At 39.1% G+C, this 27,090-nt stretch overlaps 1 protein-coding gene across 2 annotated transcripts in view; it reads right to left on the bottom strand.

The window, feature by feature from the left end:
• LOC124169007 (nose resistant to fluoxetine protein 6-like) overlaps positions 1-27,090 on the bottom strand; it is a 159,805-nt gene that overhangs the window by 69,930 nt on the left and 62,785 nt on the right. For both annotated transcript variants that reach the window (XM_046547468.1, XM_046547467.1), the window contains one exon: positions 23,784-25,913. In XM_046547468.1, coding sequence (XP_046403424.1) covers positions 23,784-24,102 — 319 coding nt within the window. In that variant the 5' untranslated portion in view covers positions 24,103-25,913. The remainder of the gene's footprint in view (positions 1-23,783; positions 25,914-27,090) is intronic.

Genomic DNA, 27,090 nt, shown 5'->3' with positions numbered 1-27,090 from the left:
TTCTCTTTATTACTTTAACGGAGAAGCGAAGCAAGATGAAATCTCGGGTTTAATGACTCACACTCCACGACGAGGGACGGAGGGCGAAGCACGTGCTGCTGGGGGTCTTCCCGCCAATTTTTCTTTTTCCCGCCCAGCACATGGTCGGCTTTAAAAGTGAAAGCGACGGCGGTGGGACCCATAAAGGATGAAAATCAACAGAGGCGATGACCGACAAGAAGGTTGCATGGGCACCAGCTTACAAGGAATCACCCACTTGCTCGTGAGATTTGAGCTAGAATACCTCAAGCATCAAACCCGCGCAATAGGTCTCATCTTGTACGTTGATTTCCAAACGTACGAAGTGAGTACAGAAAATAACGGGAATTTTAGTATTTTTTAAAAATATTTGTTCCTTTATTCGTCTACATTAACTATTCCCAGCCTTTTTTTTCCTCCCGTTCCCTTTCTATGTATATAACTTATATTTTACCCCTAAAATGTGACGTGCACGTATGATTACATAATTTCACGAAGGGTAAGTGACATTTCTAGCTATGAATAATTGTATAAATAGAAACTTTGTTTTAAATACCCCATATAAAATGCATACATAGTTCATGGTTAAGAGATACTTAGTTTCTGGCGTCCGCCATTACCAATTATTTTCGGCGGACCCTCACGGGGTACACGTGCCACTGACAGGGAACCGATGGTCTGCATGAATGCTGTCCCCACGAATACTACGATAGAGGATCCTAAAGTTAGCCTCCAGATGTATAGTCAACCAACCTCGAATTTAAATGGGATTACTAAAGTCGCCACTCGCGTCGCTGACGGTCATAGAGAAATAACCTATAATCGGGGCTGTTATCCAAAATGCACATTCCTGATAATGTGATCTATATATGTCATAATGTTTCCTTGCTATTACTCGCAATTTCCAACAATATTGGGAAATAGAGGATGGCGGTGCACTCACCGCTGCCCTGCGGACATTTTTGAAAGCCGATTACAAAGCGACCGCTTTGGCAACATATATCAACCTTTTATGGGATGGATTTGAGTCTCCTTTCTGTAGTTCCCCTGGTAGTCACCTTCTAAATAGTCCCAATTAGATAATATGCACTTGTGCCAGCGCTTCTGCCACCCTCCACACACTTCTCAAACTCGATCTTTGGGATAGACTTTACCTCCGTCATCGATTCTCTTTTAATGCCATCATTTCATTCCATTTCGCATACTTGTAAAACGATCACCCTAAAGTTTATCTTATTTTTGGAAATAGGAAAAAGTCACACGGAGCCATGTTTGGCGAATATGGAGGCAGGGACATTGCTACAGCATTGTTTTTGGTTTAAAAATTCACGAACCGGCAATAAAGAGTGAGCTGAAAATAGCAGAGCTCATAAAGACATGTCTAACTTTAGAGGCTGCCGTAGACATATCAAAAGATAAAATATAGATGAAAATTTAATCATACTTCAGACGAATGTATACCAACACAATGCAAACAATTGTAAGCCTAATTCCATCAAGCAAATGGAGTGGTGGGATTCTAATTAGGGTATTTTCGTTGTAAATTCTCATCTTAATAGTATTGAATAAGCGCATTTTAGGATCAAGTGCTTTAGTAGCAGCATTTAGCTTTTGAAAGCCATATGCTTGGTGATAATGCTTTTGGAGATAATTGCTCATGAAATTAAAATTTGAATTATTTTACTCCTGGCACCTAAGCAATTTCATATTTTTCCTTTTGACTTATCTTCACCTTACTGAAAACAGCGTATTCAAGGCCTATGCATAAGGAAATTCTAACATTCATCAACGATGGACTGTAACAAACATCCATTCGGGACTCGAACCGGCGACCTTCGGTTTGATAGGCAAGAACTTGACCCCGTTGCCACCAAAGAAAAAAAAATCATGATTTTTTCATTTTCATTTTTCATAAATCCATTTGTTTTTAAAATCGGAAACTTCAACGCCATACGTAACAATTTATGATGTCGTGTGCACGCGATATAAAGACGTGCCTGCCTTAATTTTCTCCATTATAATGCATATGCGGTTTCAGACGGCCTGCTATAGATTGCACCATGAATGTCTCAATGCCATACTGATGTCGAAGTCCAATGTTTGGAGTCTTAACAGTGCTGTAGTTGGGCCGGTACGGCGTACCCCCCTAAAATCCAAACTCGTTGTAAGCGCACCGGTTAAAATATGTTTTTAAGTCACATAAAATACATTCCGGTATTCAGAGAATGTGAGGACACGAACATGAAACCAAAAGAACTTGAAAAATTACAACAAATAATTGATTCAATTCCAACTTCCACATCAGAATGCGAAAGAGCATTCTGTGCGATGAATGACATTCTCACGAAAAAAAGGAACAGTTTGTTGCTAAAACGAACCGGATGATTAATTTTCCTCAGAAGTGTTGGGCCGCCATTGGAAAAATTTAATCCAGAAATGTATGTGCAGTCTTGGTTCAGATCAGGAAGAAGATCAGCTGAAGAAACAGCGTGTAGAAAATGTGACCCATCAACGAAGTCCACTACGAGTCCATCTGGAACCTCCTTAAGTGATTTTTTATGAGTACCGCCTAAAGTTTTTCCCAACTGCAGCACTGGTTCTTAATATGAGCTTGTGGAATCAAAACTAGTAAGTAAATGAATTAAACCGTGAGATTTTGTGGGTCTCTGAGTGACCCATACTTAGATCGTATTATTTTGAAAATTCTTTTTTCAGGGAGAGTGTAGACTGCACCCAATAGCTTTACCCGAACAGTATTTATTATCCCTGCCCTCATAGAGGTAGGGGATGATTTTGATGGGAAGCATTTGTTGTAAAAAAAAGAATCACCCAAATGTCGCAAAGCAATTAAAGAGTATTTTCGGGGGTGTCCTTTTTCCTAAGTTCAGCCGAGCAGAGTCTTTATTTGAAAAGTTAACATAGTATTTTGTCGATGCGTAGTTTTCCGCGGCGTTGTCTAGATGATGTCTCCATGTTCCTGGGTTTCACCGCGTGGATTTTCTTTGTGACGACAGTTTCGCCGGTATTCCAACCGGCGAAACTGTCGTCACAAAGAAAATCCACGCGGTGAAACCCAGGAACATGGAGACATCATAGTATTTTGTCTTTGATGATTGCTTATAATAAAGCACTAGACTTAAATTAACCACATACATGTGCGTTCCATGTATATTTAAGTGTGGTAGCTTAAGATTTAAACTACAAATACAAGATGTGTTCAGAAAATAACAGGAATTTCTAAATTTTGCTGGTTTGGGGAGTCCAATTGTCAAAAAATATTATGCTGCACCATAAGCCCCAGAAGTATGATATTATTTTCAACTTTTTTCGTCGTTTACTTTGTCTGTGGCAGCCGCTTATGTTAGACATATTTTTATGAGCCCAGCTATTTTCGGCTCTCTCTTTATTGCCAATACGTGAATTTATTACCAAAAATAATAGTGCAACAACGACAAGAAAAGGAGTGAAGGAAACTTAGAAAATTAGAAGTGGCGCCAAAACATTTGTCCAAAAGCTTTAAAAAAAAGTGACTGTCCGTAAGGACCGTCACTTTTTTTTTAGTTTTTGGACAATTAAAATAAAAGGGACCGTCCGACTTCCACTAAGTTAAGACTCCAAAGGTTCCTTACTTACATTTCCTCGGCAACGGATCCTTCACATGGAAATAGAGCCCATCCAGCTTTGCTACAGCATCCTTTAGCTCACCGGCTAACATAGGTGAAAGTGGCACTTAGACATTAAGTGGAGCGCACCTCAACTCGATACATAGGCATCCGATTGCGGGCTTTCCTTCCGACTACAGCACATACTTTCACGGAAGTAGGAATCGATAGGAAAAAAAAACATAAGAGCAACGTCATGCAACACGCATCAATTGCCGGTCACCGATGGCAGATAAGATGTTACCAAACACTCGCCGCAACGCTTGGAAGAGCATCCACGTACAGGAGGCTGCTTCCGTTAAAGGAAGACGAGTTAGATGAGGGAATATTTGTAGGGACAGAAATGATGTCAGATAATTACACATGGAGTATATTCTCTACGGAAGATAAGGTGCGGCATGAAAATCAACAAAAAATGTCTGAGATATTAGTAGGTATGCAACAAAAGAGAGGAAGATATTAAAAACATCAAAATTACGGAAAAAAAGCATGAAGAGGTTTTGTTACCTTGGTAGCTGAATTAATAAAGATGGACGAAGCAAGAAAGAAATAGTCAGTAGAATAGCTCAGACAAAGAGAGCTTTCCAACAAAAGGATGATCTGCTTACACCGGGAAATTTAAGCATTGAAGTAAGGAAACAATTTATCAGATGCTATATTTGGAACTTACCCACACAAGTGAGGCGTGGACATTGACAGCAGCGAGGAAGGCAAAAGTGGAGGCTTTCGAAATGTGGCGCTCAATAAGAATGATAAGAATCAAATGGATCCAGTGGCGTAGCGAGGGGGGAGGTCCAGGGGGTCCGGAACCTCCCCCCCCGCGAAACATAAAGACACATTTACTTTGCTTCAAAAAAAATATTTGAAAACAAAATATTTGAAAAATCATGAATTTACAAAAGATATATTTGAAAAATGAAGTTTTTTTCAATAATGAAAAGAGTTAAAATTAGTTTTAAACCATCTACTTGATACCCTGTTTTTAAATAATGTACCCCCTGGTTTTGGACCCCCCCCCCCCCCCCGAACCAATTGCCAAATAGTAAGGGCAATTTCTTTAAAGAATATATTGCATCAACTCGATCGGTCGCATTATTTGTTGATTTCCTGACATATCACTTGTGTATAGCCTATGCTATCATTTGAAATTTCCAGGTAAATGCATAAGACTGTTGCCAACATTTTCCTTTATCTCGATTATGAAAATGTCACAGTATTTTCTAAGTATTATCTCACATGAAAAAGTTTGTGGCTTCCCAGATGTGGCTTTATTGAAGTCCATTCGCCCTCGCGTTGCTTTCCTTGATGGACAACGAAACCCTAACACTTTAACCCGAGAGCCTTGTTACAATAACCTTAGGAATTCAGGAACGGCTTTGTGGTTCGCGCAGTCGCCCGGAAAGCCAAGGTCCGTGATTCGATTCGCGGTCCAGCGAATTTTTCTCTCATAGTAATACAAGAGAATTTCACTTAATACTATTTGACAGAACTTGGTCCCCTTTATGAAATCGTTTCAGGCTTGACGTGGTAGACATTCGATATATCCATGCTAAAATATAAGTTTAACTATAAGATGGTCTTATTTTTAATGAACTTATTCAGTACCCAGTAATCGGTATGCTTTAATCGCCCAGTGATGACCTTGAAAATGACGTAGTGCCGAAACCACGGTCGGTAGTGGAGTTACATATTAAGGTGAGGTAATTACGATTTAGCGTTTATATTTTATTATGGTTGGTCCCTTTTAATGAAATACGAAATCATGCCTGTTTCCAACGGATGCATTACCCAGTTTTTTTCTTAAACCGGCCTCGGTGGCGGCGGGGTAAAGTCCTCGCCTGCCAAACCGAAGGTCGCGGGTTCGAGTCCCGCCTGGGTAGGTTTCCCCTATCCAGGGCATGGTTGTGTGTGATAGTTGTTGTTTCATGTTATACCCTCCGATGTAAAAGGCCTTGTGAGCTGTTTTCGGGGCGATGGAAATAAAAAAATAAAATAAAAATAAAAGAGATTAATGATAATTTCGTCACCGTTAAAGCGACAGACTTGAAATATTACACATGCAGGATGATTTTTAAATTTATAGGATGATTTTTAAATTTATTTTATGTACTATGACAATCTATTCAATGAACCTAGGAATTTTGAAGAGGACAGCGTAATTTTGAAACTTCGTTGCGAGAAAAGACAAAACACGAACAGTCGAAAGAGAGCGATTCGTTATCAAAATATGACGTTCTGCACTCTCAACTATTCTCACATGTGGCCATCCTTGAAGAGAAGAATGATATTTCAGGTAATCGTTAAAACAATTTTTTTAATGCCTTGAAATAATATTGGAACAGAAAAGTTTCGCTGACAAATCTCCTCAAACGTTTTCGTCGAAGGAAAATCCCAGGGTTGACATTCCACTAGCGAGTTCCACATGACAACCAAGGATGCAAAATGAATCCTCAAACAGCGCTCGGGATTTTTTTTTTCGCGACGGGTTGTTTGATGAAAATCAAACAAGGATTTCGCTTCGCAAGTTTCATTTTTATTTTCGTTTACAGTTGGACAACGTTAAGACGAAAAACGCTTTTTATTTCCCTTCATGATCGGCGAGGTAAAAAAAAAGGCGGTACACTGAGATGCCGACAATATTAACACATGTCACATCCGGTGACATCACAAACACGGAAGGAGTTTAAAAAAGAACAGATAATATTTGTCGCGAAGTCTCGTTTCTCGTTCAAACACGGTGAACTTACTTATACGATGGTGAAATAACTTTCGCTTCACCTTTGACATGTTCTAAGATGAAATCATAATCTCAAATCCGCGATGAAGGGAGTCAAACCGAGAATACATATCGTTTTAATCAATTCTGTGGACTGGCTTAAGTTCACAAAGTACTCCCTACTGTTTGATATACTTACCACAAATGAGAAATAAAAAAGATTTAAAAAACCATGTTTTTGAAAAAAAAAAATGTTTACTTTTTATTGAATTTTTTTAATATATGTATTAAATCCTCTACAAATTTTTTAAATTAGTTTTTTTTAATCAATTTTAAGATTCCGTCGATGGAACAGATGACACAAGTCTAGAAAAAATGAGGAAAAAATGAGTAAAAAACGAAACCAATATCATTTTCATGACAAGTCCATTACGCCCATTCGATTTTTTTCAGTACTGAGTTTCATTGAATTTTTCAATTCCAACGGTAATTCTCCCGAGACTCATAGAACAAAATGCACTAAAAAGAAAACAAAAAGCCTTTCTTCACTCGAAGAACAAAACGTATGTTCTGATTAGGTTTATTTTATAATAAGTGTAGAACAGCCAGATAGATGAGAAAGGTTAGAAACGCAATATTAACATCATATAAACCTAATATTTTTTTACCTTTTAGAACATTTTATACTGTTTTTTTTAAAGAGCGAGTTTCTTAAAACCTTTTTTATGTTATTTTAAATTTTTCTTTTTTAATGCTGAATCATGAAATCGATTACACCAGAGCTTTTTAAAGAAATTAATGCCAAAATATTTTTAAGTAATGTCATCTATTGAGAATATTAAAAACCATTTCTCCAAATGGAGTTTTAATTATTTCACCAGAGCACATTGGAACACAATTTTCAAATGTATGATTATTTAATATTTTATTGTAGTCAGAAGCAAGCAAAATTGTGTAAAATTCCAAGCCATTTCGAAAATGGAAAGAGGGTCATAAATCAACTACAATATTCCATCGATGAAGCACAGACGAAGCAAGTTACGAAAAAACGGGTAAAAAACGAAGCCAATGTTATTTCATGAAAAGTCCATTACGCCCATTCATTTTTTTCAGGGTTAAGTTCCATTGAATTTTTCAATTCCAACGGTAATTCTCCCGAGATTCATGGAATAAGATGTAAAACCATTGTGATTCATTGAAGACGACAATACAAAGGAAGAAGTGAGTCCACGAGGCCAAAGCCATTGTTTACATTAAATAAGTGTACAAAGAACATGGTTTACGTAATAGAATATGCAAATAAGATGGCAACACAGGTTCATTCCGTAGTCCGACAAAGATACTGAACTCCACCCAAATCTGGAGACCAGAATCGCGACGCCCTATAGATAAAAAAAAAGCAAGTCTTTCGAGCTGGATATACGCATTTTTCGAAAATAAAATACCCAATACTATGCAATTAATTTTGAAACTGAAATTATCTTTATACTGGGTGACATATTCAAAAATTCTCTTCCCTCCACTAATTGTTTTTCTAGATTTTAATAGGGTAGTTTCCTTCATCAAAGAAAACGAAAGGCATTGATTTCGATTTGTTACTCACCATTAGTGTATTCATAATATACAAATTACTTGGTTTTAGAAATCCCAGTTTAGACGAATGTTAATGGTCAATTTTAACCTCATTTAAAAAAGGCCAGATTGGCGCCCATGCGATGCCACTCCACGTGACGTCACAGGGACCTAGATGCTGTACGAGTAGTCAGGAGTTTTACATCGTCTGAGATTACCAATGCATGCATAAGGCACAGAGCTCAGCGAAACATTTCTTAATGATCACCTATTTAAATTGCCTATGGTCGGAAAGTTTAATTCGTTTGATAGGGTATTAATAATCCTTATTTAAGCCAAGCACTACCTGCTAGCTGGGTACTCTGCTACCCGTTAACAGTACGTCTTCTTGTTAAGGTTTTCATCAGGCTTCTGTTCTCTCCTACTCTTCTTAGGACTTCCTCGTTACTAACTCGATCCATCCATTTGATCTTCATCATTCTTCTGTAGCTCCACATTTCAAAGGCCTCTACCCTTGCTTTCTCCGCTGCGGTCATTGTCCATGCCTCAATTAAATATAGGAGCATACTCCAAATGTAGGTTCTTATAAATTGTTTCTCTACTTCCATATTTAAGTTTCCCGCTGTAAGCAAGTCTTTCTTTTGGTGGAATGCTCTCTTCGTCTGAGCTATTCTGCTGATAATTTCTGTCTTGCTTCTCCCGACACTAGTTATCTTGCTTCCCAAATAACCGAATTCATCCACCTCTATCAGTTTTTGCTTCCCTATTTTCATGTTAGTCTTGACTTCTTCTCTTCTGCTGCATACTAATATCTACAGTCAGCCTACAGTCACAAATTAATCTTAGAGAACGTGCCATCGAAGAAATAGAAAGTATGATTGATCATCAGACAATTAATGTAAAAAATACGAACAAACCTTAGCGAAAATGGTAAGAAATCAGCAGAAATCGTTCTTATTTACTTTAACGGAAAACTATCGTTTGTATTATTTTTTTTAGCTTTTATGGCGTCGTCAAACCGATCAGCTGACCCGGCCTACGCGTATCGTGACGCCATCTATTAGCGCTTTGTGGAAAAATCGCTTATTCTTCTTACCCGCATTAAGCATCTTGCCCGGGCCTCCCTTAAGCATTGGATTACCAAAAGAATGAGTTAAATTTTGATTTTTAACCTCCAGGTATGTCATCAAATTGAAAAAACATCTTTTTTAATAAAGCGCGCTGAAATTATTTCTTCTGGACGGCGCTGATGCTAAGATACCTCCTGAATGCTCGAAAAACGTTAATGAGGTAGTAGATCGCAAAGAAAAAAGAAAGGATTCCAGGAATTCTTTTTCTTCCTCGAGACTCTTACACAACATCTTGGATAACAATCACTTTCTCCACCTCAGACCGAGCGATGCCGCCGTATACTCCCGTTAATTTCTACCATTTCCTATCCAAACAACGCATTCTCTTGAGTCAATGATACCGTTTTCCAATCCAATGTTTCTTCCTTCTTCCGAATAACAATAAGGCGTGCTTTTTAATGCCGCAGCAATCACCACTCGCTCAAGCGAGAAACGATTTCCCGTAGCCAACTCGCAACTGCCATAACGACCGCCAATCTATGGGTCTCGCAAAAAAATTGGCACGAAAGCAGCTTCACGCTAATGATGGACAATAAGAGGAACTACTTGGACGTTCAATATAATTGATATTATCCGAGGCGAAGACATAGTGAGATTTGTGAAGACCCAACAACTAGTTTGACTAAGGTCATTAAAAAAGAATGAGTGAAGAAAGGATGCCTAAGAAGATTCTACATGGAAATATGGATGGAAAGAGAAAAAGAGGAAGACCGAGGAAAAGATAGATGCAGGATGTGGAAGAAGGCATAAAGGCTATGAGGATTGTCAGATGGTTGGAGAAAGTGCAGAACAGGAGAGAATGGACAGGCGTCTTGAGGGAGGCCAAAGCCCATACCGGGCTGTAGTGCCGAGGAAGTAAGTAAGTAGTACTTGGACGTTCAAATGGGACAAACATGCCAAAATACCGCATGCTAAAAAATACAAAATCTTTAGAATTTGTAGTAATAGTAAAGTTAGGTTCATAAATCACAGTATACTTGGACAAATGACCTAACGGTCGAAACGCGCTGTACGATACGCAATAAACTTTTTAAATAGGACCATCCCCTATCCGTCAATTCATTTTAATGTTACACGTTTATTTTTCATTTATAAGGAGAGAATTTTTATTATCAAAAATCATTTTCTTGCTACTGTTATGAAATGACACCCAGAAACACTTTTTCACCCATTTAATATTCAGACTTCCTTTTTTTACATCCGTCCACCAGCACACACTCTCTCTTACTGCCCTTCCCCTCTTCCCGCCCCCGTCATTCCCCTCAAGTCCACTTGTCACTCCCCTCTCTCCCTCCATCACCTTACGGACCATTCCACGGGTCACGCGGCGGCCAACATTTTCGCGTAACACTACTTTATGGGAGAGCTACGAAAATCTAAGCTAATGCGTTCGAATAAGTACCTAGATAAGGGTAACCTTACCTTTTCAAGATAATCGGACTCATGTATGAGATGCAGTTCCCAAAAGATATCTTCTCCTTCAAATTTCAAATGTAAAAAATTCTTTATCTGCAGTTCATACAGAGAAATTCGTGGATAACCTGTGGCCGCCTAACCTGATCATGGCCCACGATTTATGATAAAAAAAAGCTTTTTGTAACTTTTTAGTGCATTGATTACTGATTTTGGAAAAAGCGCGTTTTTTATCTTCCTTATTTTATTTAATACTTTTTAGGGGTGAATCGTGCAATCAATTAAGCCAGAGGTGTTAAATTTTGACAAATATTACATAACTAACCCTATCTTGAAATACATTTTTAGACTATTTTTCCACTTGAAAATTTTTGTTAATTAATTACAGCAACATGGAGCAACATGTTTATTTAATGTCTCATTATTATTGAATATTGTATTGCCATCAGTAGTGAGCAAGTGTGTGAATTTGAAGCCGATTCGACAACGGAAAGTGGTTAAAAAATACATTGCAAGGTTCTATCGATGAAATAGACAACCAGACGAATCAGGTTAAGGAAAAGCGTAAAAAATATTATTCTCATTTGGAATATGATTTCGAAAAAAACGACGTGAACACGGTAATAAGCTGAAGAACTATGACGGTAAATATACACGAATTGCTATGAAAAAAATTCCTGAACCGGGAATGGAACCAGGGACTTTCGATTTCCGGGCCACTCGGTCCACGATCAGGGGAATTTTTTCTCATGGCAATACCGGTATATATCACCGCCGTTCCAGCGGTAGGCTTTGAAATATTACATGACGGTAAGCACCAAATATCGATATCCCTTAGCACAGAAAATAAAAAAACCTCCGGGAACCGCTCTCTTCAATTCCGTGTACGAGTGCATTTCACATACGAAATTGAAGAGAGCGATTCCCTCCTCGCATTGAATTGCGAATCTCGTATCTCGTCATGGCGCCGTCATAATAGAACTCACGGCAATCGCTTTCTACTTAAATAATCAATCAAATCTTCCTTTTATGTAACCTGGTGTCTAGAATGACGTCTCTTGTGACCGGAGTAAAAACGTACCGTCACGAGATGACATTATAAACTTTCTCTCCTGCGAGAGACACCTTTGTAACACAACTCAGCAGAAAAAAAATTAAATTTTTTAAATCACCGTGTTACGTTTTAATTTTGATCGGTTAATCCTCACCTACCAGTCGATATGTCTCAATCAGGCGCACGCTATGGCATTCACCTAACGAAATGAATGGGTTAATTAGGAAATGATGCGAAAAATTGCGGCAGAGCTTGAACGGATAGGGGTGTGAGGATCCTTACGGATTGTGCGTCCCTTCCTCGGTAGCTCTAGTACGTACAACTATTTTACCCTTTACCAAGTCGTCTCCACTTTCTCCCCCAATTCACCCTTCATTTCACAAGAATTCATTCCATAAATCTCCACCGACCCTTTCGTTTCCATTACTTCGAAACACGAGTGCATTCCGCTTCCGCCAGCTTCTTGTGCCACCTTCTGATTACGAACAAACCATTTTACAGTGAAACTTATCTTCAGCGGCCTCTGAAGATGTTGCAGAAAAATGGCCGGTTAAAAAAAGAGGTGACTTCCCGCTGCAAAGAGGTTAGAGTTAAGGTTTTCAGGAATGAGCAATCATGAAATTGGCCATTATTTAATTAATTATCTAACATATACTGCAATGATTATCCAGATAAGGTTTTATATCTTGACTTTGAGCATAAATACATTTGCTATCCATACTAATAAAGCTATTGTGGTCGTAGATCACGGAGGTAAGCCGTGTTTGTTATAAATCGTACTATTCGTTAGAACGCTCCTCAGATTCTCTTCAAATCACTGAGTATATCAACATATACATACTACCTCCTAGGCTTCCTAAATATGGCGAACGGCGGGGAGTGTTAGGACATCAGTTGTTAATAAAAAATGAAATTAAAATATAAAAAAGGCGATTTGGAGATATTTTACCAGTACGGAATCCCATCTAGCAACGTATGCATACACTTTTCCGCTCGGCGAAATACCTCTCTTATTTTATTGTTTTTATCAGACCTAGAAAGATGGCGAGGTTCCAAGATAATGTTCTCCCTTCGATTTCGAAACCTTCGTTTACAAAGAATTCATTCTATAAATCTTCACCAATCTAAAATCTGTTTATACCTCGAAATACGAGTGCATTTCAATTTCGCCTTTTTTCGTCCTCCGACACAGAACATTTTATCTCTCCCGACAAAAAATACCCAACATTACCTACCTACTTACCAATTTTCATCTCTTGAATTCAATAGAGGGAGGTATGAGGTTCACCGCAAACAGGTTATTCGGTTGAATCAAAAGAACATGCCCCATTTCAGCAAAATGTGCATCGAATATCCACTTTCAAGGTAACACTGCAGAAATGTAGGCCAAAATTGTTTCGAGGCAATTTCGTAATAGTAGGATAGATACAAGTGCAAGATATTCAAGAAACCCAAAGAAATGAAATACATCCATAATAATAAGTCCATGAAAAAAGGTCTAACCTTAGCGGCGGACACAGACAAAGTAAACAAAGAATTCATCAGAAAATATTACTATACTCCAGGAGCATGTACTGCAGCATTATAAAAATTCGACAATCGTACTCTATAAACTTCAAACCCGAGAAATTGAAAAGTTCCCGTTATTTTCTGAACACACCTCGTGCTTTCATAAAGAAAGTTTCTTATGATTTAAGCACGTAATGCTAAAAGAAATCAAGGCAAAATACAATCATCATAGCGGGTGATTCGTCATTTTCTTATATGCGTGATAATGGTGACTGTGCGTGATGTTTTAGTTGTATTCAACGGTGTTCGGTGAGATGTTGTGGAACATATTGCAATGATAAATGAAAATAAAAAACTTTGTGTAACTTGTGTGCAAAATCGGTAAGGCAGATACATGTTGGCGAAGGTGATTCGCTGAAACGCGTCGTACGATAATAAATACTGCGGACATACACAAAGTTTTTCATTTTCATTTATCAATGTTTTAGTTGTTCACTCCCATAACTCCACAACAGCGAAATGTAATAAATAGCGTAGATATCTGAACACACCTCGTATTCTGCCGGTTGAGGTGAGTTTGCATGGAATTATTCCGGTCGTCTCCCCTCTCATCAAGGGACTCCCTCACCTCAATTCTCTGTAAGGCTCATTTCCTTTCATTCTGTCTATTTATCTTATTCTCATCTTTCCCCCCCACTTCCCTCCGCCATTCAGAGAATCTCTTTTCGAAAATTCAGTTCGAATTTTTGGGGGAACACGCGTCTTCTTCCAAATAATAAAAAAACTTGTACTTAACTTTACAATAACACGTATTTCACTCGGTAGAATAAATATTGTATTATCAAGGAAGAGGAAGGTGAAGTGGACGGAGAGGAGGATGAAAGACGAAGTGCTAGAAATGGTGGGTGAGGAGAGGCAGCTTTTAGATGAGATACGGAGGAGACAGAAGGTATGGATGGGAGGAGTACTTAGCGGGGAGGGGATGTTGAAAACAGATTAAGATGGTAGAATTTTGGGTAAACGAGGTAGCGGAAGGATATAGAGAATATGATTTTTATATATAACGAAAGGGATTAGGCCTTTTTGTGAATTTAAGAGGTAAGTACATAAAGTAAGGGCTTGCTGCCAGAATGCTTCTTAAGTACTCCATGGAAACTTTCCTAATTCGGTAGAATACTATAGTAAAATCCTCTATATTATTTCTACAGTACACATACCTTTTTCTCAACTTATACGCAACCAAACTCCACAAATGAGTTACCAAAATGCACAGAATTTATCAGAGAACATGCGACGGCATATATTACTTCCTAAATATTGCTATTGTTTCCTAAAATTGGTTTTTAAATAATAAAAAAACGGTAAATATTCCTGACGTTAACAGCGCACGAACTGATACATTTGTTTATTTGCAACAATATCTGGCATTCTTTAAATAACTTTTATCAAAATGCGGCTGATTCCACATTTAAGTCTCCTGTTGATACGTAAGTATGAGTCATCATGTGCGTTTAATAGAGGATAGTGTAATTACTTCCAATGTTGTGTTTAAAGAGGTCATCTGACCTCAATTTCTACATGAACATTCCAATTAAATTTTTACATAAGACCCTGCCTTTTTTTCTACATTTTAAAATTAGGATCGCGCCTATCCCTCTGTGGACCTGAATTGAAAAGAGCGGGGGAAGCCCGCTGGGAGCGGGCGCATCACGCTCGTAATTAATTATTAGGTAAGATAAAACTTCTTGTAGCATTTTTTTCGCATCACTGAGTTATATTTTCAGCACAGGGAAAGCAGCAGCTTAAAAAGATTGAATCATTAAGATTAAAAAGTTTAGCGTACGCCATATGGGACCATGAGGAAAAACTTCGTGCCTCAGATCTAAAAAAAGAAAACAATCAAAATGCAATCTGGGCCACAGATTTTGGACGGCAAGTTGCGTAAATCTGAGATGCGTTTCACGCATGAAATAGTGCCAAGGACGTTTATGGAGCCGAAGAAATACGATTTCGCCCGCGACAAAATAAATTTAAGTGAAAGGGAGGAGGACTAAAAATAAATATACACACATATCTCATTCCTTCGAGATATATAATTTTTCCGAAAAATTAGAGCATGCTAATGTCAGAACGCACTGGGAAAAACAATGAGAGAGTTAAATGACCGCAACGCTTTGAGCCGATATCGGTTGATGCCGATAACGATTCAAAACGGTTGGATCAAACTAATGTCGACAATGGATCAAACTAATGTCAATAACGGATCAAACTAATGTCCATAACGGATCAAATTAATGTCGATAACGGATGAAACTAATGTCGATAACGGATCAAACTAATATCGAAATTGAATTAAGTTCTCTTGTGTTTGCGCGCAAGTCAGAAACATTAAGGCAGCCGACGTTACGGGCTCTTAATTTTTAATTTTTCTGACTCTCGCGCAAACCCGAACGAATTTATTTCAATGCATTTACCAGGAAAGTGTTAAATCAGATGTCTAGCGCTGTCGGCGAATGGCGCCATACTATGTGGGAAGGGATGTTAAAAGCCACGGAGGGGGGGTATAATGTTGGGTAAATGCAGGGTTATCATAAACGGATGGTGCGGTTTTTAACATGGTTTAAATGATAACAGAATTACTTACAGTTTATATTTTTTGTCTCAAACATTTTTATGAAATTAATTAATTTCAATTCGTGCGCTCTTAAGTCGCTCGACTAGAGAAATACCCAGCGTCGCCATTAGACTCCTCACATCGAAAGACGCCAAGGGGACCACGACTTAACGTCCCATCCGACGGACGGAGTGGTGCACTTCAAGTGCACTCCTCAAGACACTCAAACGAGATGACTCTGTAACATCTCCACTACCCTACCCCTAATATTTTTCTATGAATTATCGAAACCGCACCATTATTTTATGATAACCCTGTATAAAATTATCTTCAGGTCTAAGAAAATGCAATAATATCGGTCGTGAAAGGAAAATTAAAGTATTTATGGACAATTGCCAGTTATAGTTAATTTACTGATACGTAAGTATTCCTCCAGATTAACCCATAACAGCTCAACTCTGAAAACTACTCTTTAAGCTGAACCTAATGAGCACTTCAAATACTATGAGATGAAATTTTCATACTTGAGATACAGACATATACTCTTACACAATGGTGTACTAACACGGCTGGTGTCCTATCATCCCCTGCCACACGCCTTATAAGGCGGCTTGCGGGGTAGTATGCAGATGTAGATTAATTGTCTTCGTAGAATACTCTAAAAATTTCACTGGGATATCGAATGTTTTAAACGAGTATTATATCAGGAAATTAAACCGATCGAGGCGTAATGATGCATGTGGCTGGAAGGCTAAAGAACCAATCAAATCCATAATTTAAAACACTAATGGTTATTTCCACATTTTTAATACAAAACTCAACAACCGACCACGGTTTCAACACATTGTGTTATTTTCAAGGTGATACAACCAGCACTCTCTCAGTATTTATACCCAGGCCTAGGTAGGAGTCGCTCGCGAGGAGGGCATGTGGAATTGGTTTGAGGGGAGTGGGGGGGGGACAGTTTGGGTGAACAAATTAATGAAGACCGATAACAGAAACATACAACATGAGGGGCGTGAGTTAAGGTCAGGGTTTTGACGTCATGGGGATGCTTAACTTTAACAAAGGTGAGTCTGTAAAAAATAAAACATCACTACAAAGTCCATCCGGGATACTGGCAATTTCGAATTTTATTTTTCCAAAATTTGCAAATTTAAATTAATGCAGAGTACGAACTATTTGATCCTGATTTACCAAGTTTCAGTCATCCATATCTTCGTTCGTAGCCGCCAAAATTGGTCGCTCAATAAACCATTAGTGCTTTTTGTAGTTATCAATCATGTTCTTGACAACTTGGTTGATAAGATCATCTTTCGATGATACGAAACTGCAAAACTTCCGAGGAAATGAAATTAATCCGCTGGATTCATCAACAGGTTCACGGACATTACTGTTAGTCTACAATTGCTTGGAGATATGTTTACACACCCGTTAGAGATGTGTTTGTTGACATCTCAATTCGAGCTTGAATTAAATGATTATTATTTTTTATTTATTTTATTAAATGATTTTTATTAAGGTGAGTCTGTATAAAATAAAACATCATTACAAAGTCCATCCGGGCTAATGGCAATTTCGAAAATTTCCATATAATCTAATTTAAGCCCTTTGTCATTACAATGCAAAATATCTATGTCAAAATTGCTAAAATGGTTACTCATGCATTACCATTTGTGTTACTTCATCATGGATATATCTAACTTCCACAAAATCGAGCCTGAAAGGATTTTATACGAACCGATCAAATCTTTCGCAAGGTTCAATGAATTAAGAATCCCGGAAGAAACTAATATAAGAAATCAAACAACACTCTGACCATAAAATCTTAATTAACTCCGCTTTCACGTCAACATCATCAATTTTCTCACCGCTGTAATGGCGAGGATTGAGTCATGAAGACAAGCCACATTTGCGGATAGCGTTTCCAAGCATAAACAGAAAATCTATAAAGTGCAATGGATGTTGTTGCAAGTATCTAGGTAGCTAAAAATGATTTCAGACACAATTGCACACTATATACACGTTAAATCCATTGCTTAACCAAAGAAACGTGACATAAGCAGGAAAACATATTAAAAATGAAATCTAAGAAGTATGAATAATGCTAAACTTTCTCGAAAAGAGACATCGTGTTTAAGGAACTTAAAAGATCACGTGTATCACGAATAAATAAAAATATAGTGTTGAAATATTTCAAGAATTGTCATCAACTGGAAATAGCACTAAATGCACATAGTCATTGTTCGTGGGTGAATGGTATGAAATTGTTAAGTATGAAAATGAGAGTTTATTATGGAATCGTTTTAAGAATTATAAAGAAAGTACTTTAAGTTACACCTGGTATGGTATGGTATTTTAAGGAGGCGACCGATAGCTGAGGTAATTTGCGCCATGAGGGAAGGGTATGAAAGGAAGGGTGGGGAGAAACCCAGCGTCGGCATTAGCCTGCTCTTAACGAAAGGCGCCAAGGGGACCACGGCTTAACGTCCCATCCGACGGACGGAGTATTGCGCTTGAAATGTCCTCCAAACAATACTCAAGCAGGGATCGGGCAGTCTCTGAAAATTCTCTGCCACGGGCGGGATTTGAACCCGAGCCCGCCGGGTGGGAAGCCAACACTTTAGCCACCACCCCAACCCGATCCCCCGTGTTACACAATCTTCTCTATTCGAGCAAATTCAATAAGTTCTCGAATGGAAAAACTTGTATCTCAATAATCGCTATAGTCTCCGGCTCAAATTTTCTGCAGTTCATTCTAACAAATGAAAAGGAAACTATACATTTATCCAACAATTAATTCTCGCAGCACCTGATGATGACGCCGCTGCGTCGAAACTAGTTATACCGCGAGAATAAATTGGTGGATAAATACATAGTTTTCTTTCGGGTCTTCCACCGATTTATGACGTCCATGTCTCCCGACGTTTCGAGCAGCGACTTGCTGATCATTCTGAGGGGGTCTTCATTCGGAAGATCCCCTGAGGATGATCAGCAAGTCACTGCTCGAAACGTCGGGAGACATGGACGACATCAACCGGTGGAAAACCCGAGAAACTTTTCTGCACCTGATACGCCGGTAAAACCTAAGATCATACATCACATAGTTTTCTTTTCATTTGTTTGTATCTAAATACTCTGTCAACAGATTGTGACTCAAGAAAGACGACATTACGGCATCATCATCATGGAAATCGTCATTATAAGTACAATTGTTAATTATTATCCGTAAATGGGTTTCCACTGCACGAACCTATAAAGGCAATTGACTGATGAAACGAACTAACGGGGAGAAGATAGCAAAAGATTACCAATTTTTTAATGATATGATATAGTAATATTTTGGTTTAATATTGTTTATACCGATTCCCTCCATGAAAATTCGTATTTAGTTTTTTTACTCCTGATTCTGACAACAATTTACCATTCAATTACAAGAATCAATTGAATGAAATCATGGAGTCATTCTTCAGGATTCAATCTTCAAAATATCAAAAAACTAAATTTACCATTGGAACTTTAATATTTTCTTTAATGTGACATCAATATTCCATATCGTAAAAATTAAAAATAAAGGACACTTTTCAAATTTAAAAGAAATTATTTTGGAAACTTGACGCTATGCTGGCCTCAGGAAAGAATGAAACACTGAGCGAAGGTTTATCGAAGCCGACCGTCATCGTCACCACGAAGACCAGATGATTTCACTCAAAAGGGCAATAATTATGAAATGGCGGAAAGCGTGATGATTCCGCATCTATTCTGGCCAGGCAGTTTACGAAACGCGAGGAGGTAGAATATATCGTTAAGAATAGAAGATCAAACTGATGGTGAGGTCGCAGGAAACATTTGGAGCGAGAATGATTGCACAACCAAACAGAATCAAGCCACCAAGGGCAGAAGTGAAATATGTGATTGCGGTAACTACGGGCAAGAAAACCTGATGAGGCGTGAATCGCTAATTTCGAGAACGGAAAAGAACACGAGATACATTGATACGGCTGGAGCGTTTTCTTGATAATCTACAGACTATTGTGAAAATAGCCACAAGTCTTTACTTTTTGACAGAGCAGAATAAAATGAACTAGAAAACTCCGCGAAAAGTTCGCACATTCACGATATCAGGGAATATGTATGATAAGGGAACTGTGTAATTGGATTTCAAAGAGAGAAGAAGATGTAACATGGGGGATCGGGTTGGTGTGGTAGCTAGTGTGCTGGCTTCCCACCCGGCGGGCTCGGGTTCATATCCCGCCAGTGGCAGAGAATTTTCAGAGACTGCCCGATCCCTGCATGAGTATTGTTTGGAGGACATTCAAGCGCAACACTCCGTCCGTCGGATGGTACGTTAAGCCGTGATCCCCTTGGCGCCTTTCGTTAAGAGCAGGCTGATGCCGACGCTGGGTTTCTCTCCACCCTTCCTTACCTACCCTTCTCTCATGGCGAAAATGACCTCAGCTATCGGTCGCCTCCTTCAAATACCATATCATTCCAGGTGTAACATACAGTAGTTTCTTTATAATTCTTAAAACAATTCCATAATAAACTCTCATTTTCATACTTAACAATTTTATACCATTCACCCATGCACAATGACTATGTGCATATAATAATTCTTGAAAATTTTCAGCTCTATATTTTTATTTATTCGTGATACACGTGATCTTTTAAGTTCCTTAAACACGATGTCTCTTTTCGAGAACGGTTAGCATTATTCATACTTCTTAGATTTTATTTTTAATATGTTTGCCTGCCTATGTCACGTTTTTTTTTTGTTTAGCAATGGATTTAACGGGTTTATAAACCTTTTATTGAAAAACGAGTAATCGACACGGAAAAATCGAAACTTTTAAGTCAATTTAACGGGTAAATTGTGAAATTTAGAATTATATTCTTCGTCAGAAACCGGTGATTCGACGTTTAAAATGATACCTCATTAATCACTGAAGGTGCAGTATTAACGGATAATATACGGAATGACAGAAAATGCCCTAGATTAGATGATAGAAAGAAGATGATTAGCTGATAGGATAATTGAGTGGTGAGCTGTGTTAAACCAATGTTAGGATCGCTGACCAGTGATGACGATGATGCTTGCCTTTAGTAATCCAGTGAAATACATTGATGAAACGTCGACTTGTTTCTTCAGAATGACCCGTAAGCTATATGTATAGGTACACTAGAAGGTAACGTGGTCACAATCTGATGTTGTTCAATGTCAACGAGTGACATATATAATGCCATTTCTTGCTTATTCTTATGTTACTCGCAAGTTTTTTACACGAAATAGGTGCCCATAGTGAATTTCCGTTTCGCATCCTTGTCTTCCCGTAAGTGGGCATATTTAGACAGGCCTCACAAATAAACCAATAATTGCATTCAGTTATTGTAAGTTTCAACAACACATTTGCGACAATTTGACAGCAAAAAGGAGTGCGGGTTTTCTTCAAGAGCATCATATGCTAAGAATGGTAGGTTGTAACCACTGTGGGCGTATATGGGATATTTAATGCAGTTTCAACATTGTCAAATTAATTATGATAATAATAATCCTATAAATCAAACATGATCGACTAATATTCCCATACGAAATACATAACAGACACGACAACTCTTATCATTAAGGATAAAGGAACAATCTAACAATCTTACTAATTCTATAACTACCGAAAAAACACGTTTACCATAATTAATTGACATCAAAGGCAACCAGTATGTGAAATCATGTTTTAAAGAATAAAAAAATATGAATAAAATATTGTAATGTATTCTACTGCTACGAGTACCTAAGTCTACTTAACTGTCGTTTCGTGAAAAATTTACCTAGTATTTTATGGAATTAGTTATCAATATAGGCAGTCTTAGATTAGCAATTGGCCTTTCAACCACCTTACGGTGAGTGTAAGCTGCTGTCGAATGATTTTTTTTTTCAAGAAAAATTTTCATTAAATCAGCAATGTCGTCAGAGAGTTTTCACCGCTGTTTCGCGGTCAACGATGTTTGAGCGAAGTACACGTGAACCACTTTCTTTCGAATGCTGGAAATTGAGAGATTCTCACATAAAGAGGAATGTCCAAGACAGCGTGATTCAAAACATGAAATTTTCGCGTAAACGGTTTTAAAAAGGTTAACTTAATATAAACGACATCTAACGAGGTAAACATGTTAATATGAAAGTAAAAAGTTTTTTAAAACAATTACCAGGGTAAAATACTGTGAGAGAGGATATATTTACAGGGTTTTTGTTTGATTTTGCGTATCCTTGCCCTGGTAACAGTTTTTAAAATTTTAGGTTCGCAGTTTTTTATGCAAAGTAGTATGTAAATAGTCGGCTTGTTAACTAAAGCTATCCATATTTCCGAACAAACGCGATATATACTGAAGTTAAAAAAAAATAATTTATAACTATTTCTAAAAATAAGCTGCAGGTGTGACACTTGGTAGGTTTATGGCCGAATTGATATTCTTACCGTTTAATCTCAGGAAACTGGAAGTTTTCACATATTTACCCCTATAACTATTCAAAATTCTGAGAACCCCTCACCTGACCGGCAAAGCCATTATCCCACGTTGGACGGCGTAGATATCCAAGAGCGCTCACCGAAGCATGCATGAAATTGTGCACAAGGCTCACTCACATTCATCTTCATAAGTAACGAATCCATGGCCGGAAAGAATAAAAAAATGTGGAAACAGCAAAATTTTACACATGGTGTAATGAATTGCTCTTCTTAAGTGAATTATATAATGAATATCACTTCAACCCTGTCTTCTTGAGAAGATCTTTCACTTCCAGCGTTGAACTCGTCTTGGATCCCGAAATAGATCTATCCGCGCTTCACTGGTCCTAATTTACATATTCACCTGCTCATTTGAACTTATTCTCCCGGCATTTTTAGCCCGTTGTGTCTCCGTGCTGGTGTTTGAGTGGTAAGGGTCAAGGCTTGCCAGTTGAGAGACATTGTATGGTCCCAGCGGTCATTTGCTTCATCCCCGCAAACCGATACAGTATACTCCATCATCAGGCAGTGGCGGATACAGAAAAAACTCAAGGGGGGGGGGGGGGCGAAACATATCTTGAGTTGTCTTTACTTTTATCATAATAAGAGATGATCAAGTCACAGGCAAAGTATATAAAAATTTTATTTGAAAGTGATTATAAACATGTAAAAGACAATGCCATCTTATGATATAAAAAAGTTACAATTGTGGTTTTGCAATGTTCGGCAATACAGGCGGACCCGCAAGGGGGGGGGGGCGCGCCCCCTGCGCCCCCCATCTGTATCCGCCACTGTCATCAGGGCTTAGTGAGCATCTACACCGAAATGTCTTTATAACGAACGCCAGTGCAATGAAATATTCAGAATAACGAAATTATTCTCCGTCCCCTTGACATTTCCTATATTGTTTCATGTAAAAGGGTACCAGTTTAACGAAAAGATTTTTTTAGGCTGAAATTCAGTATAACGAAGTCATAAATTACAGTCATGAATGGAAAAATTCCAAATTTTGGTTATCCAATTCATTTGATGCCGGCCTCGATGGCGGCGGGGTAACGTCCTCGCCTTCCAACCAAGAGGCCGCGAGTTCGAGTCCCGCCTGGGTAGGTTTCCCGGGTCAAAGGCATGATTGTTTGTGTACGTATCTACCGATTCGATCGATAGATTTTTCTTCCTCATAGGAAAATCTACTAGAATTGGTAGAAAATTAATTGCATATGCTTGGTTTCGCTTTTTAGTGGGCCCTTTTCGCTTTTATAGCGTTGAGGTGTTTTCCCCGTCCCTCCCTTCCGCTCCGATCCTTTCCCAGAGGCGTCGGCGGGCTCCCATCGCGGCGGCGCCTCTATCCTTTTTCCTTCCTCTCCAGCCCCTCCCCGGGTGATCGGGCGTATAAGCCACGTGCTTGGTTCCCGGCCCCGGTGTGTTGTATCCTTGAGAGGGTTCACCTAGAACCCTCATCATCTCTGTTCGTGTACGTCTACTTGTTACATGTGTTGAATACCCCGGTATAAAATGACCAATAAGAGCTGTATCCGGTGGTTTGAGAATAAAATAAATAATTAATTAATTAATAACCAGGGTACAAGGGTACTCACTTTTAAGGGCCCACAATTCTCTCTCGGCTATCCCCCGCCAAACGTCCGCCATCTCAGAGATGCAGGTCCCCTCGGGCGAAGCCTTGTAGGACTCGGACGCACCCAAAGATTCCCTCTTCCGCTCGGCAGCCAACTTGGCCACGCCGAACAGCACCGGCAGGCCGTCCTCCATGGTGGCCAGCGAGGGTCGAGGAGCGTACGACGCCGTACCGTTGGGAACTCCGGGCGCGGCCACGGACCGCACCCCGGCGACGAGGCACAAGACCGCCAAGACATGTAGGAGGCGCAGGCGGCCCGGAGGTTGTCGACGAGACGACATAGCGATCAAGCAAGAGTTTAAAAGAGTTCGATAAAAAAATCTCCCCTAAAGAATACCCCTTAGGGTACTGCTGCTATTAATTCAGTCCAATAACACTTGTTTCCCAGATCAAGTTACACTCTGTCCACAATATAGCTTGGGTCACTATAACTCTGGATGGTCCCAAATACAAGAAACTGTAGTATCTCGTGACTTAGAAGAATTTAGAAGAGTTCGATAAAACAAACCACCTATTTTTTTCACTTTAGCTACGAGTATTAACTGGCAAATACTAAGAATTCCCGTTGGGATTGTCCTGAAATGAACTCAGTTCATTAACACTCGTTTGCGATATCAAGTTAAACTCGGTCCACAGTTTAGTTTGGGTTACTATACTCTTGGCAGTCCCAAATACCAGAAACTGTACTTTCTGGTGATTTTAATAAGCAATATCAGACACGTCTTCCTCCTTGGAGTTATTGGGAAACAGTTTAACAATTAATGGATATCGCACACGGAATACACTTCGGCGTAAACGTTAGATAAGTCCAGAAGCCCGCGATAATCCGAAGCACTAGGTACTGAACGGACTGCAGCTTTTGTGAAAAAAGTTTTTAAGTAGGCTTAAATGGGTGAATAGAGTAAATTACACAGAGTAAAACTCAGTCTGCAATTCATAAAGTTGCAGTGCACCCAGGGGTGAACAAAGCAAATTACGCAGAGGAAAGCTCAAAAGTCAGTCTACAACTCAGAAATTTGCCCAACTGTACCCAAGATATCCGGAACACTCGGAATTCAACTTGAACTGAAAATTCTTTTTAAGGTCTCCGAAGTCTTCGAGCTGACAGACGGTTAATGTCGGCAATTTCCCAACCCGCCACTTCCCAGATGCGTAGCACTCGATAGATTATCTGGAGTTCAACAATTCGAAAAAGTGTGTGAGAAATCTATCAAAGTTCTCATTCAATACAATATTATGAACTCTAGGCGAAGGTTACAGGATCGAAAAAGTCTGGTCAACATCGAACTCCGACTCTTCTTCCGGAAATAAAAACAGGGGATGTGTCGACATTAAACCGACAGTTCTCATCGGTGGGGCCGGAATTTGTAGTAACTGGAGGAAATATATATATAACGGAAAAGGTGCACTAGCGGAGAGGCTCGTATCGCTGACAGGATCTTCGCAACGACTGACGCGGCAGGAGCGGTCCTTCCGCGTCCACTATCCCCAGCAGACGACTCCGCAATCCTCGCGTAAGCTCCCACGTGTTTTCCCTGCTTAGAGTGAGGGGGAAAAAACTTCCCTCGTCGGCAAACTGTCTCTGGCGATATCCACCACACACACACACACACACGAGCGACCTCCTTCTTCTCCCTATATCTCTCCCTGTTCCTCCTCCTCCTACGGCTACTCGTTTTAAGGGGAAGCAGACGAACCTTTTTTTTACGGTCTCAATGGATCACTGAATCGCTCGAGCAGGCGTTGATCTCTCTCTCTCAGCCCCAACTCCTAGTTTTCACTCTCCGATGACCGACTGAGGGGACTTCTCCGCAAGAAACTGGTTTTTCGCGAGACTTCCCTCCAAAGCGATACGGAAATCGAGTAGCGTCCGGTCAAAGATGAGGGACTCCCCCACGCGAACGCGTGGAAGACAGTGGATTTATATTTATAAAAAAAGTAACTTTCATGAAAAAGATAGGTCCTCCGTGATGCAGACAGCTGGGGCAATGTCTGAATTTAGCGATATCAGTGGTGCAGCGAATTATAGCACCGAAAGGGTTGCCAGTCACCCAACTCCGTCTAGTCGGTGCGGTGACACAAGCCAGGGTACCTGAAAAAATAGTAATACACACTGTTCAGTTTATTTTAAGAAACAAACGTTTTATTCGAGGAGGAATACATTTTAACAATGTAATAAGGTTGGAAAAAAATATTATAGCTTTAAGAGCTCAATTAAAGATCAATTTCTGAACCGCATGAAAGCAAAAATAAGCTGACATTTGAATGAAATTGATGAATTCTTACTATACACGTATTTACCTATTCATAAAACCTAAATTTTTGGTACATTTTCTTTAAAAAAGTTGCAAACAGGCTTATTGCTGGAGAAAATTGTCTCACCGATACCAAGTCTTACTGCGTATTATTAAATGGGAGAACTTTTGCATTGATTCCTATTTCTAGAGCTCATAACCTCCGACAGAAACTGTTCATAGTCTCCTCGGAATACAGCTGAGGTGGCAAACGAGGGGAATCCAAGTAACGCATTGTCGACAAAAGAAATGCGATATTTCATTTTCTCTTTGAGTCCATCATCTCCGCCGCCTCACCTCAGCAAGATAACAAAGGAAAAACATAACGGCGCGCGATTTGCCGGGTAACGAGAATGGAAATGCTGATATCGTCAGTTTACCGGCAGAACGAGTGAACATCTAAAAGCCTACAACACGTGGTTCTAGGAAGGCTGACTGCGGTTTGAAATGGCTTAGTCTGAAGAAATTACGCCACGTTTGTAAAGTTCGCTTTAATGACGATGTAACACCGAGAAGCAGAGTGAATGTAATAATCATAAAGTTTTCAAAATGTAGTACTCTACTAAATTCTGTCGCACTCAGCTAACATTTCCCTAAAAAAAGACATTTTCTAGGAAGTTCATTATCTATAATGCATATACTCTGAGGTTTCAGGCGAGATGGAGTGGAAACTTGACATAATGAAAAATGACAAAGAAGGATCAATTTCCACAAATTTTACATTTAATAGTACCACCGGTTTCACTTTACAGCCTGAGTACCTGATGATGCTGTAAAGTGAAACCGGTAGTACTATTAAATGTAAAATTTGTGGAAATTGATCCTTCTTTGTCATTTTTCATCATCTATAATGCACCATCTCCATCGTAATTTTCCCCCTAATCCTCTCACCACCCTATGAATACTGCCATTATTTGTTTCTAATGTGTTAAATTCTCAGAGTAAGAATGGGGGAGAGTGCGCTTTGGCTACTGC

The sequence above is a fragment of the Ischnura elegans genome, chromosome 12 (genome assembly GCF_921293095.1).
Source record: "Ischnura elegans chromosome 12, ioIscEleg1.1, whole genome shotgun sequence".
In the NCBI taxonomy this organism is placed as follows: domain Eukaryota; kingdom Metazoa; phylum Arthropoda; class Insecta; order Odonata; family Coenagrionidae; genus Ischnura; species Ischnura elegans.
The sequence above is the reverse complement of the archived record's forward strand: the minus strand, read 5'-3'. Positions and strand labels throughout refer to the sequence as shown.